Source organism: Schistocerca cancellata, chromosome 1 (genome assembly GCF_023864275.1).
Source record: "Schistocerca cancellata isolate TAMUIC-IGC-003103 chromosome 1, iqSchCanc2.1, whole genome shotgun sequence".
Taxonomy (NCBI): Eukaryota; Metazoa; Arthropoda; class Insecta; order Orthoptera; family Acrididae; genus Schistocerca; species Schistocerca cancellata.
This window is the reverse complement of record NC_064626.1, coordinates 1,133,994,604-1,134,009,018: the sequence shown is the minus strand read 5'-3', so window position 1 is coordinate 1,134,009,018 and position 14,415 is coordinate 1,133,994,604. Positions and strand designations below refer to the sequence as shown.

At 44.7% G+C, this 14,415-nt stretch overlaps 1 protein-coding gene across 1 annotated transcript in view; it reads left to right on the top strand.

The window, feature by feature from the left end:
• LOC126133769 (putative inorganic phosphate cotransporter) overlaps positions 1-12,414 on the top strand; it is a 171,680-nt gene extending 159,266 nt beyond the window's left edge. The window contains exons 8-9 of the mRNA XM_049915190.1: positions 452-696; positions 12,349-12,414. Coding sequence (XP_049771147.1) covers positions 452-696; positions 12,349-12,414 — 311 coding nt within the window. The remainder of the gene's footprint in view (positions 1-451; positions 697-12,348) is intronic.
• The last annotated feature ends 2,001 nt before the right edge of the window (positions 12,415-14,415 follow it).

The window sequence follows — 14,415 nt, the reverse complement described above, 5'->3', positions numbered from 1 at the left end:
GCTTGAGGCAAAAGTGTGAAATGTGATCCAAAGTAGAACACTCTCCCCTATGCATTACATTTTATGTGAGATGTTACGATATTGCTGTAAACAAAAATACGAAATAAATTTAAAAAACTGTCACTTCCGAACATAGTGGTAGACGGAAGTGAAACAATAAAAAATAAGTGAAATAGCATCCAATGAATTATTCAAAAACATCAGCACGTGAGTTAAGATAAGTCTCAATACATATAGAGCTCGGATCTCTAATTGAAACATTTCCAATTTTCCATGAAAAATTGTATTATTTCATGGAGAAGGAAGTTAGCACGAATGTAAGTCAAGAACTCTACTTCGAGAAGTTACATCTGAGATAAATGACTTATTGCATTTCGTAATAAGCACCACTTTATTAAAGTCAGATTTATCATTTGTGAATTGGGAAAATAGTATTCAGTGTATGTTCCAGCTTCCTGGCTCCCAGCTGCGACTTTAGTAGCCCTCAGCTTCATTCCAGTAGAGGACCCAACGGCAGCTGTGATCTTGCTGACTGTCGCCATCGGTTTTAATGGTATGACCATCATGGGCTACCAGATGAACCATATCGACATCGCACCAAACTTCTCTGGCCTGATGATTGGTATCTGTGGCAGTATAGGGACACTGACGTCCATCGCTGCACCTCTTTATGTTGGGGCTGTAGGCAAGGAGAACGTAAGTACAGATGTCTTCACAGAGGTAAATTCAGTTTCAGCATCAATGAATTTCTCAGTTCACATATCTTTTAATCATTTAATCGACAATATAGTTTACATAGAGTCATCCCCTGGCTGGGCTCAGTTGACAGCTGCTCTCTTCTTCGTAGTGTGGTATCTTGCCACCAGATGGCAATTATAAGGCAGGTTGCACGAGAACTGAAATTGCTGGATGCCACACGCTTTTTTTCTGCTTTCTTTGTTTGATCGCAAACGAGGGATATCTTTGTCAGTTAACTTTTATAAAACGTATATAGATACGTGATTTGTACGAGGGCGAGTCAAATGAAAACATTAAATATTTTTTAAATATTATTTATTTGCAGAAGTGGTACAAAGCTGTATCACTTTTCAACATCTCCCCCACGCTCAATGCAAGTCCTCCAGCGCTTAAGAAAGTGCATAAATTTCTTTAGAGAAAAAATCTTTTGGTAGTCCAGACAACCACTCATGCACTGTGTGGCGTACCTCTTCATCAGAACGGAACTTTTTTCCTCCCATTGCGCCTTTGGGTGGTCCAAACATATGTAAATCACTTGGGGTAAGGTCTGGTGAGTATGGTGGATGAGGAAGACACTCAAAATGCACGTCTGTGATTGTTGCAACTGTTTTACGGGCAGTGTGGGGCCTTGCATTGTCATGTTGCAAAAGGACACCTGCTAACAGCATTCCACGTCGCTTTGTTTTGATTGGAGGCTGCAGATGATTTCTTAGATCTGTGTATGATGCACTGGTGACAGTGGTCCCTCTAGGCATGTAATGCTCCAAAATGACGCCTTTTTCGCCCCAAAAGAGAGGCAGCATAACCTTTCCTGCTGATGGTTCTGTTCGAAACTTCTTTGGTTTTGGTGACGAGGAATGGAACCATTCCTTGCTCGCTCTCTTCGTTTCCAGTTGGTGGAAGTGAACCCAGGTTTCGTCCCCAGTAACGATTCTTGCAAGGAAGCCATCACCTTCTCGTTCAAAGCGCCGAAGAAGTTCTTCACAAGCATCAACACGTCGTTCTCTCATGTCAGGAGTCAACTGCCGTGGCACCCATCTTGCAGACACTTTGTGAAACTGGAGCACATCATGCACAATATGGTATGCTGACCCATGACTAATAGTTAAACATGCTGCAATGTCATTCAGTGTCACTCGGCGGTTTTCCTTCACAATAGCTTCAACTGCTGCAATGTTCTGTGGAATCACAACTCGTTGTGCCTGACCTGGACGAGGAGCATCTTCCACTGAAGTCACACTATTTGCGAACTTCCTACTCCACTCGTAGACTTGCTGCTGTGACAAACATGCATCACGATACTGAGCCTTCATTCGTCGATGAATTTCAATAGGTCTCACACCTTCACTACGCAAAAACCGAATAACAGGACGCTGTTCTTCCCTGGTGCAAATCACAAGTGGGGCGGCCGTCTTTATACTGATACTGAGACGGTATGTGCGCATATACACTATGCTGCCACCTACAGGCCATTCTGCACGCTGTTTGTAGCACGCTCACCAACTTACAGGATAACGGCGCGAAATTTCGATTTGTTATTACAAATTTAAGGTTTTCATTTGACTCACCCTCTTATATAAGTACAGAAATATTTTACAGAATGGTAGAGCACTCAACTGCTTACAGGCAACAATGTGGATTTTTTATACAAATAAAAAGAAACTTCTATGGAGTGTTAAAAAAGCGTCGCTTATTCCTACAGGTGGTGGTATTGGTCAAAAATAGAAGTAAAGTTCCCTTAACGATATGCCTGGAAACCAATACCTAATGAGATATGGGCCATTTTATTCGTGATGAGTAATATTGCAGTATGAGGCAGAATTCACAGGAGACGGCATAGGAAATCAGCACAACACGAGCAACTCGCGCAATCATGGAAGTGAAGTATCAGGATTGCTTTGGTTCAGTGTATAGGCAGAGGTTGTCGGTGACGACTCGCAGAGTTAATGCTCTTTCCAGACTGACAGGCAGTGGCGGCTCGTAAATATACATTCTGGGTGTTCACAATTTCAGATAAATTTGAGAGTATTAAATTAATAGCAGAAGGTGTATAACTTTATACAACAACAGCCTGTGCCAATAATAATAATAATAATAATAATATGCACAACTAATCTGACAAAAGAAAGAATTTTTTTGTGGAATTTTGTTGTTTTGTACGTACTTAAATACAGCTTAGGGCAATATTTGTGTAAGTGGAAGCTTTCATGCTTATCCATTTTTTGGAACAAATGTACAAGATCCCTAAAAGGTGCGTTAGTCCACGAATTTACTTCCGGGCTGAAAATCAGATACTCTTAAGGCGGGTCCACACTGAGCGCGCCGCGCCGCGCTGCGCAAAACGGCCTTGCGTGGCTCTGCGCGCTCAGTGTGGACGGCGAACCACGCTGCGCCACGTCGTGTCGCGCCGCGCAGTTTTCCGGCTGTTGTCGGTACATCAAAGGAAGTGGCGCGTTCGCGCGCGTTCAGTTTAGACGGGGCTGCACTCGCTCCATCTTCAGACCGTGCACGCGCTCCAACTGGAACACAGTGCGCGGCTAGGTGCGGCGCGGCGGGGCGCGGACGGCGCACTGCTCTCTGTTAAAGGCCGGTTCCCGCGTTGACGCGGTGGCTCGCGGAATTGGCGTTTCCATCTGGAAGCGGCAGACGTTAGCGGTAGCCAATGACGGACAGCCACTGAGGTATGGGGCAGGACCCACTGAAACGCACAGTGCCTTTGATTAACTATATCTTACACCTACATGAAGGAAAGACGAAGTTGGGTGAAGACATACCAATTTTTCATTTTCTGTACAATGTACTCTTTCACATATTTCATTATTCATGTTTTCTCGTTACACCATAAACAGATTTCATGACTACCGTACACGATTGTTCACTATCTCCTAACACATTGAAACAATGTACGACAAAAGACATTATTCAGATAGTTAAGCGAGACAAAAATTTAAAATGTAATACGGTAGCAGGTACACGAAAACAGTAAGAACACAAAGGCTTGGGGGAAGGCGACAGTACCACAGCGCAACGCTTTATGGGTGACGGATTGTCGAGGAGTTGCGGTAGCGTGGCCTCCCCGTTCACCGGACCTCAAGCTGTAGGACTTCCGGCTAAGAGAATATTCAAAGGCATTGGTGTATACCAAGCCCAACAACATATGCAGGCGTTACAGGAAAGCTGTGATTAATGTATGTGACGCAGTCGGAATGAAGCCAGGTGTTTCTGAAAGAGCGCATGATTCACTGCGTAGAAGAGAGGAAGGAAGTGTCAGGAGGCGTAGTAACCTCATGCAGCCTGACTATAGTATTTACTCGTACTTCTGTGTAACAGTCATATGGGAATAAGAAGACAGGTTGGTCCATATATCAACAGGTATTTGTTTCCGAACATCGCATTACACGTATTTTTCCTTCCAGTTTTGGCCAGCCGGCCGTTGTGGCCGAGCGGTTCTAGGCTCTTCGGTCTGGAACCGCGCTGCTGCTACGGTCGCAGGTTCGAATCCTGCCTCTGGAATGGATGTGTGTGATGTCCTTAGGTTAGTTAGGTTTAAGTAGTTCTAAGTCTAGGTGACTGATGACCTCAGATGTTAAGTCCCATAGTGCTCAGAGCCATTTGAACCAGTTTTGGCCAATTTAAACTCCTGTCGTAATATGTGACACTTTAGAAAAGTGCCCTTTGCAGGTGCCTCATATAATACCGAAGCAGTCTGAAAAGCTTGTCAGAGTGTTGCAGAGTAAATTGTGCTGAGAAATGTTAACGAAAAAATTCAATCATTTGTGCGGTTTCCGATTTAGTTAGGATTGAAGTTAGCCAATAGAGTCGTCACGCGTTCAGATTCGAGCAGACTGCCAGAGACAGTGTCACCAATTGTCTTCTTCGTTTGGTTTCCTCAAAGCGAACAAAGATAGCTTTTTCTGACCTACATTAGATTTAACACTTCCGAAAAAGGCACACTTTTGTTAGTGATGAGTGTTTGAACACGTGGCAGGTCATGAACTTTAATGAATTCTTTAAATCATTTAAGTCCATGAGTTGCCATTTGTTGAGACGCTCTTTACCAACAAAAACGTGCCTTTTTCGGAATGACCGTCAGTCTTCCGAAGTACGAGGGTACTTGTGTTCCTCAGATGCTGGAGAAGTCAGCTTACGAGAGGGCACTCTGTGCTGTAGATATTTTTCAGCGCAAAGGGCACGGGCTTGCAGGCTACATCCATCTGCTAAATGATAGCAGAATATCGTATCTGCCATTTCATTTCTCGAATAATAGGCCTGCATTACTAAGAAATGGTGAAAGAGAGAAAATGTAGACGTACTACACCATTCGTATGTACAAACAGCGCAACAACAGTAACCGTGTAAGTGGCTCCATTTTGGAAGAAGGCAAAACGCCGGCTGTTGGTGGCCGAGCGGTTCTAGGCGCTTCAGTCTGGAACCCTTACGACCGCTACGGTCGCAGTTTCGAATCCTGCCTCGGGCATGGATGTGTGTGATGTCCTTAGGTTAGTTAGGTTTAAGTAGTTCTAAGTTCTAGGGGACTGATGACCTCAGATGTTAAATCCCATAGTGCTCAGAGCCATTTGAACCATTTGAAGGCAGAACGCCATGATGTGTACCGGCGGTGACAGTACTATACGATAAGGCACACAAACGCGATGAAAATTAACGTAGCCTACAACACGACTCAACCACACATCTGACTGCAGACCACCTAATGGTAGGTAGAGTACTGTGAGTAAGAAGTCATAATACCCTGCCAACACATTTGACTGAGCGCCAATGCAACGACTATGCTAACATCCGCGACCAACTGTCGAGCAGCCCTTTCTATAAACACGTGTTTATCACGAAAATTATAAGTTTCCGGTCCCGTGTTTACTGGACCTATTTTTCTTGTTTCGATGAGTACTACCACTTTTGAAAGTATTTGCCTTTTTTTCGTACACCCTGTATAAATGATACCTGTAAGCAATTGTCCAAGAAGTAAATTAAAATAGTTTCCATCACTTACTTCTGACGAAGGTTTGCTCTTAGCTTCCCTTCCTATTGAGGTATGCTCCTGAAGTCAGCGCAGTTCTGCAACGGTCCGCCCTGCAATCACGAAAAGCGAACGAAAAAGAAATACAGGGTGTTACAAAAACGTACGGCCAAAATTTCAGGAAACATTCCTCACACACAAATAAAGGAAAGATGTTATGTGGACATGTGTCCGGAAATGCTTACTTTCCATGTTAGAGCTCATTTCATTACTTCTCTTCAAATCACATTAATCATGGAATGGAAACACACAGCAACAGAACGTACCAGCGTGACTTCAAACACTTTGTTACAGGAAATGTTCAAAATGTCCTCCGTTAGCGAGGATACATGCACCCACCCTCCGTCTCATGGAATCCCTGATGCGCTGATGCAGACCTGGAGAATGGCGTATTGTATCACAGCCGTCCACAATACGTGCACGAAGAGTCTCTACATTTGGTACCGGGGTTGCGTAGACAAGAGCTTTCAAATGCCCCCATAAATGAAAGTCAAGAGGGTTGAGGTCAGGAGAGCGTGGAGGCCATGGAATTGGTCCGCCTCCACCAATCCATCGGTCACCGAAACTGTTGTTGAGAAGCGTACGAACACTTCGACTGAAATGTGCAGGAGCTCAATCGTGCATGAACCACATGTTGTGTCGTACTTGTAAAGGCACATTTTCATGTTCTAGCAGCACAGGTAGAGTATCCCGTATGAAATCATGATAACGTGCTCCATTGAGCGTAGGTGGAAGAACATGGGGCCCAATCAAGACATCACCAACAGTGCCTGCCCAAAATCTGTGTTGATGACGTGATTGCACAATTGCGTGCGGATTCTCGTCAGCCCACACATGTTGATTGTGAAAATTTACAATTTGATCACGTTGGAATGAAGCCTCATCCGTAAAGAGAACATTTGCACTGAAATGAGGATTGACACATTGTTGGATGAACCATTCGCAGAAGTGTACCCGTGGAGGCCAATCAGCTGCTGATAGTGTCTGCACACGCTGTACATGGTACGGAAACAACTGGTTCTCTCGTTACCTTGTACAGCAGCAACTTCTCTGACGCTGACATTAGGGTTATCGTCAACTGCACGAAGAATTGCCTCGTCCATTGCATGTGTCCTCGTCGTTCTAGGTCTTCCCCAGTCGCGAGTCATAGGCTGGAATGTTCCGTGCCCCCTAAGACGCCGATCAATTGCTTCGAACGTCTTCCTTTCGGGACACCTTCGTTCTGGAAATCTGTCTCGATACAAACGTACCGCGCCACGGCTATTGCCCCGTGCTGATCCATACATCAAATGGGCATCTGCCAACTCCGCATTTGTAAACATTGCACTGACTGCAAAACCACGTTCGTGATGAACACTAACCTGTTGATGTGCTTGATGCTAGTACTGTAGAGCAATGAGTCGCATGTCAACACACGCACCGAAGCCAACATTACCTTCCTTCAATTGGGCCAACTGGCGGTGAATCGAGGAAGTACAGTACATACTGACGAAACTAAAATGAGCTCTAACATGGAAAGTAAGCGTTTCCGGACACATGTCCACATAACATCTTTCTTTTATTTGTGTGTGAGGAATGTTTCCTGAAAGTTTGGCCGTACCTTTTTGTAACACCCTGTATAGCTAACGAATTTATATAGTACTTGTCTCACAAATATAAGCCCACTCAGTCATATAAATCAGATATACGATATTAGCTATTTATTACATTGAGTCCCAGTATTTTTAACATAAAGTACCTCATACCAGGATAATAAGTATGAGATCTCTGCATTGCTTATGTACGAAAAATACTTTGACATATATCATTTTGTATCCGTAGAGGGCAATAGTTATTCACCAATGCTGTTACTAAGAACTTAATGTATAAAAGAGGCCAATAAATCTACGATTATCGTTTCAGTCTTAAGGCGAAAGTTAAACAAACAGTGGCATACGGAAGCAAAGTGGTCATTTTAGTTCGATGTTGGCGCTATGCGCAGTAGGTTATGCTCAGTCCATACGTTTTTCTACTCTATGGTATTTTTCAAAGAAAATATTTACCTAGATATAAATAGTGAGCCCTGTTTACACTACATAATTACTTCCCACGCGGCTTTACAAAAGACACTGCTACTTGCCATGTAGCACAACTTATCAGTACCTGAATCTAGATATTGAAATATTGTAGAAAAACTGGCTAATGAGATATGTTTATAAATTTCTTTTGAACTGCTACGCATTCCCAGTTTCGTGCTTCATATTAGCTGTGAGTGTGTCGACTACCTATCACCAGTGTACGTAACTCGTATCTCAATGTTAGACAAGGTGGCCATCACTCAACGCACTAAATACCGGGTTCAACAATTACTAGGAGTGAAATGATCACAGAAGCTCAGTCGTGGGTAAAGCAGGTGGCAGACTTAGGTTAATTAGTGGAATACTGGGTAATGTAGTCAATCTACAAAGCAAGTTGTTCATAAAACGCTCGTGCGAGCTAGTCTAGAATATTAGGCAAGTGTGTGGAACCCATACGAAACAGATCTAACAGCAGATGTAACAAACATAATAGAGCAATACTCAGAAGTAGATCTTATTGTGTACACAACGACATGGAGATAGGATCAGCAATAAGAGAGGATGGGAACGAAGTTTTTCGCGACGGCACTTATATATAAAACATTCTCGGTATTCTTGCCGCGTCAGTTCTAGATAAAATCTCGAGCTTTCGACGATTACCTCCATCGTCATCGCCAGGAGCTGACTGTCTTAACTGCTTTTTTTTTTCTTTATTGTATTTCAATTCCCCATCGCGGCGGGCTGGCAGCAGCATATGCGCTGCTCTTCAGCCGAAAGACATAGAACAAAACAATAGAAGACATTTGAAAACAGCAAAGGAGAGAATAAGGTGAACATAGATATAAAAAAGGGGGAACATCATGGAAGGCAATAGACAAAAAACGGGGTGACTGAAAAAAAAAAATCTTAACTGCTGCTGTGGTAGCCTCTATATAGCCCGAAGACGGCTTCTGATTGGTCGGCTTCTGATTGGTCGGCGATTACGTGCTGCTGTCTCAGACGGTGTCACTGTGTGCGCCGGTGGCGCCACCGCTTTCGTTGGAACGTAAACCTTGGTAGGAACGTCTCTGCTGCTTCTCTGCATCAAGCGCCCGTTTCCACGCACAGCTGAAATGGTATCCGCTATCGCGGTTAAAGTTCTTTTGGCTCATTCTTATTTCAACAGCCTCCTTGATAACAGAATCCCAGTGCGTGGAGGCATGGGACAGAATTTTAGTTTCATCGATCAATATTTTATGTTTGTTCGTGAGGCTGTGCTCCGCAATTGCCGATTTCTCCAGTTCTCCAGTTTTAGTATAGCGTTGGTGTTCTGCACAGCGGTCGGAAACGGTACGAATCGTCTGACCTATATAATTGCTTCCACACTCACAGGGTATATTATAAACTCCAGGGACCCTGAGGCCGAGATTGTCCTTAATAGGGCGCATCATCTCCTTAATTTTCTTAGGAGGATGAAAAATCGGTCTTATACCACGTCTACGCAGGACTCTTCCTATTTCGCTGGAAATCGCGCCACAAAAAGGAAGAACCGCAGTCGGTGTTTCATCTTGTGAGTTTGCAGCGTTCCCAAGTTTCCTTCTTTTGGAGAACGCTGCCTTTATATCGCGTGCACCATAGCCATTCTTCCGGAACAAGTTCTTCAGGTGGTTAATCGCGGACCTTAAGTGGTCCTCGTCAGAAACAGTTTTGGCTCTATATACCAACGTCTTCAAAACGGCTCTCTTCTGAGCAGGATGATGGAAACTCTGTGCATTCAGGTATAAATCGGTATGCGTCGGCTTACGGTATACAGAGCGGCCAAGACGCCCGTCTGCCTCTCGTTGTACTAAAACGTCTAAGAAAGGCAGTCTCCCTTCCTTCTCCATCTCGACAGTGAACTGGATGTTCGAATGTATGCTGTTCATGTGTTCCATGAATTGTTCGAGAGCTTCTGCACCGTGTGGCCAGATGAGAAATGTATCGTCAACGTAACGATAAAATAAGGATGGACGGAGGGGAGCCGAATTTAATGCACGTTCTTCAAAATCTCCATAAAAAAGTTAGCCAGTGATGGAGACAACGGAGAGCCCATCGCCATACCGTCTGTCATGTCATAAAATTTGTTACCATACAAGAAGTAGGTGGTCGCCATTACGTGCCGGAACAACTTTATAGTTTCACGAGGAAAAAGATACGCCAGCATTTTCAAAGTGTCATCCACAGGAACTTTTGTGAACAGCGATACCACATCCAGGCTGACTAAAATGTCATTTTGACCAACTCTAATCTCTTTGATTTTCTCAATGAACATCTGGGAGTTTTTGATGTGATGTTCACACAGGGTGACTATAGGAGTCATCAACTTTGTTAGGTACACTCCTGGAAATTGAAATAAGAACACCGTGAATTCATTGTCCCAGGAAGGGGAAACTTTATTGACACATTCCTGGGGTCAGATACATCATATGATCACACTGACAGAACCACAGGCACATAGACACAGGCAACAGAGCATGCACAATGTCGGCACTAGTACAGTGTATATCCACCTTTCGCAGCAATGCAGGCTGCTATTCTCCCATGGAGACGATCGTAGAGATGCTGGATTAGTCCTGTGGAACGGCTTGCCATGCCATTTCCACCTGGCGCCTCAGTTGGACCAGCGTTCGTGCTGGACGTGCAGACCGCGTGAGACGACGCTTCATCCAGTCCCAAACATGCTCAATGGGGGACAGATCCGGAGATCTTGCTGGCCAGGGTAGTTGACTTACACCTTCTAGAGCACGTTGGGTGGCACGGGATACATGCGGACGTGCATTGTCCTGTTGGAACAGCAAGTTCCCTTGCCGGTCTAGGAATGGTAGAACGATGGGTTCGATGACGGTTTGGATGTACCGTGCACTATTCAGTGTCCCCTCGACGATCACCAGTGGTGTACGGCCAGTGTAGGAGATCGCTCCCCACACCATGATGCCGGGTGTTGGCCCTGTGTGCCTCGGTCGTATGCAGTCCTGATTGTGGCGCTCACCTGCACGGCGCCAAACACGCATACGACCATCATTGGCACCAAGGCAGAAGCGACTCTCATCGCTGAAGACGACACGTCTCCATTCGTCCCTCCATTCACGCCTGTCGCGACACCACTGGAGGTGGGCTGCACGATGTTGGGGCGTGAGCGGAAGACGGCCTAACGGTGTGCGGGACCGTAGCCCAGCTTCATGGAGACGGTTGCGAATGGTCCTCGCCGATACCCCAGGAGCAACAGTGTCCCTAATTTGCTGGGAAGTGGCGGTGCGGTCCCCTACGGCACTGCGTAGGATCCTACGGTCTTGGCGTGCATCCGTGCGTCGCTGCGGTCCGGTCCCAGGTCGACGGGCACGTGCACCTTCCGCCGACCACTGGCGACAACACCGATGTATTGTGGAGACCTCACGCCCCACGTGTTGAGCAATTCGGCGGTACGTCCACCCGGTCTCCCGCATGCCCACTATACGCCCTCGCTCAAAGTCCGTCAACTGCACATACGGTTCACGATCACGCTGTCGCGGCATGCTACCAGTGTTAAAGACTGCGATGGAGCTCCGTATGCCACGGCAAACTGGCTGACACTGACGGCGGCGGTGCACAAATGCTGCGCAGCTAGCGCCATTCGACGGCCAACACCGCAGTTCCTGGTGTGTCCGCTGTGCCGTGCGTGTGATCATTGCTTGTACAGCCCTCTCGCAGTGTCTGGAGCAAGTATGGTGGGTCTGACACACCGGTGTCAATGTGTTCTTTTTTCCATTTCCAGGAGTGTATTTGGCCAGCTTATAAGTAGGAGAACCAATTGCACTGACAATAGGTCTCATGGGAAGGTTACCCTTGTGGATCTTCGGTAGTCCGTACAATCTGGGCGGTCTAGGGGCTCGGACTCTGAGATTTTTTGTAACATCGTCTGGCAGCCCGGAATTCTTCAGTAACTTCATGGTTTTTCCGCTGTACGTCAAAGTTGGGTCCCGTTTAAGACATTTATACGTACTGTCCTCCAACAGTGATGACATTTTTCTATGATATTCGGTAGCATTAAGGACCACAGGGGCATTTCCTTTGTCAGCTGGTAATATGACAAGATCTTCATCCTACCCAAGTAAACGGAGCTCCTCCCTCTCCTCGCCACCGGCGCACGCAGTGACACCATCTGAGACAGCAGTACATAATCGCCGACCAATCAGAAGCTGTCTTCGGGCTATATAGAGGCTACCACAGCAGCAGTTAAGACAATCAGCTCCTGACGATGACGATGGAGGTAATCGTCGTAAGCTCGAGATGTTATCTAGAACTGACGCGGCAAGAATACCGAGAATGTTTTATAAATAAGCCACTAAAAGGACTAAAAACTTGAACAAAGGAAAATGGCCAAAAATTAAACAAAGAGAAAAAATTGAAATGACGTTCCGAAATTGGGGAAAAATATTATCCAAACACAGTACAACTTTACAGAATGAACTACTGCAAATAGTACTGAAATATATGGATAAATGCCTGGGAAATGTGTTACAGAGTACTGCAACATATTTTGGTATGCACCTTCAGGAAAGAGCAGCAGCAGCCGTCAAAGCTTCATAAAATATTTCGAACACAACAAATTATCGACAACACAGTGATGACACTATTCATATTGGCAGTCGCGCCAGTCATAATGTATGCGATAGAGATCGTATGGGAAGTACTTAAGATCGGCTATATGAGAACAATAGAAAAACCGAAGTCGTTGTTTATGAAGAGGCCACTACAAGTGAGAAACACAGCGCCATCCAAACTTAATGTGTGGCGTTATAAAAGAGACTTGTTTCTTGGAGGACATCAGATTACAACATTGGCTGTCTCCCACAAGGCCGTATCAGGAACTGATTAACATAATGGAGTGGGAGAAGAAGGAGGTAGACCTGGAGTTCTACAACACAATAGCCACGCTATACCACAGCAGGACCATAGAATGTAGGAAACAACAGAACTCGCAATAAATACATGGATTTCATCATAAAATAAGTACCAACAACAACCTCCACAAACCAACTGATGAGTGGTAAATTTATGCCTCATGGACAAGGATTTGTTACCACATTATAATGTGTTCAAAGGTGGCAAAAACTATAACAGAGACTAAAACTTGTATATTAATGCTCAGTCTTAGTGGAGCACACAAGTACAATGCATACCTCACCTGACAGTAGAAACAGAACTGAGACAACGTGCGTCTGGGTCAGAAGCACTACCAAAGACACATAATCAAAGACACACTAAGGTAATGAGTACATTTGCACAAAAATGACAATCGAAATTAATCAGCACAACAAACTATACAATTCGACTCACTCCATAAGTAGAGAAGTAATGAGAGTTTGGCACCCTGTTGATATGAAATTGATATACTAATTAATTGAATTGAACAAGCAGTATACTATTGTCAACCCAACACCGACCAAAGCAGGGCATTTGTAATGGATTGAGATCCTTGTGTACCATCAGAGATAGGATAGAACAGGCCTGGAAAACCAGTATCCACACCTATTGGGGAGGGGGGGGGGGGCGGTGGAGAGAGAGCGCGGAGGAGCGTAAAACGGGATGTAAGACTTGCTCTAAGATGCTTAGTTTCTGTCGATACATCAAGGTGAATACACGTACATGGCTCTAGTGGAAGCTTTTTTTCTGATAGTTGTGTGATAAAATACAGGGAGCGAAAGGCTATTTATAATTTGTACAGAAACCAGATGGCAGTTATAAGAGTCAAGGGGCATGAAAAGGAAGCAGTGGTTGGGAAGAGAGTGAGACAGGATTGTAGCCTATCCCCGATGTTATTCAATCTGTATATTGATGAAGCAGTAGGAATTAAAATCCATGGAGAAGAAATTAAAACTTTGAGGTTTGCCAATGACATTGACAACAGCAGTTGTGTGATGTTATTACAATGTTCCATCTTCCTGTAGAACCATGGGAGGAGGGGGGGGGCATGCACTCGTAGGATAACATAGTCGTCTGTATTTTGTGTTTTTAGTAGTTGTCAGAGACAACAAAGTACCTGGAAGAGCAGCTGAACGGAATAGACAGTGTCTCGAAAGGAGGACATAAGATGAACATCAACAAAAGCAAAACAAAGATAACGAAATGTAGTCGAATTAAATCGGGCGATGCTGAGGGTATTAGATTAGGTAATGAGGCGCTTACAGTAGTAAATGTGTTTTGCTATTTGGGGAGCAAAATAACTGATGATGGTCGAAGTAGAGAGGATATAAAATGTAGACTGGCAATGGCAAGGAAACCGTTTCTAGAGAAGAGAAATTTGGTAACTCTGAGCGTAGATTTAAATGTCAGGAAGTCGTTTCTGAAAGTATTTGTATGGAGCGTAGCCATGTATGGAAGTGAAATGTGGATGATAAATGTAGAGACAAGAAGAGAATAGAAGCTTTCGAAATGTGGTACTGAAGATTAGATGGGTAGATCACATAACTAATGAGGAGATATTGATTAGAATTGGGGAGAAGAGAAAGTTTTGGCTCAACTTGACAAGAAGAAGGGATCGGTTGGTAGGACATATTCGGAGGAATCAAGGGATCGCCAATTTAGTAT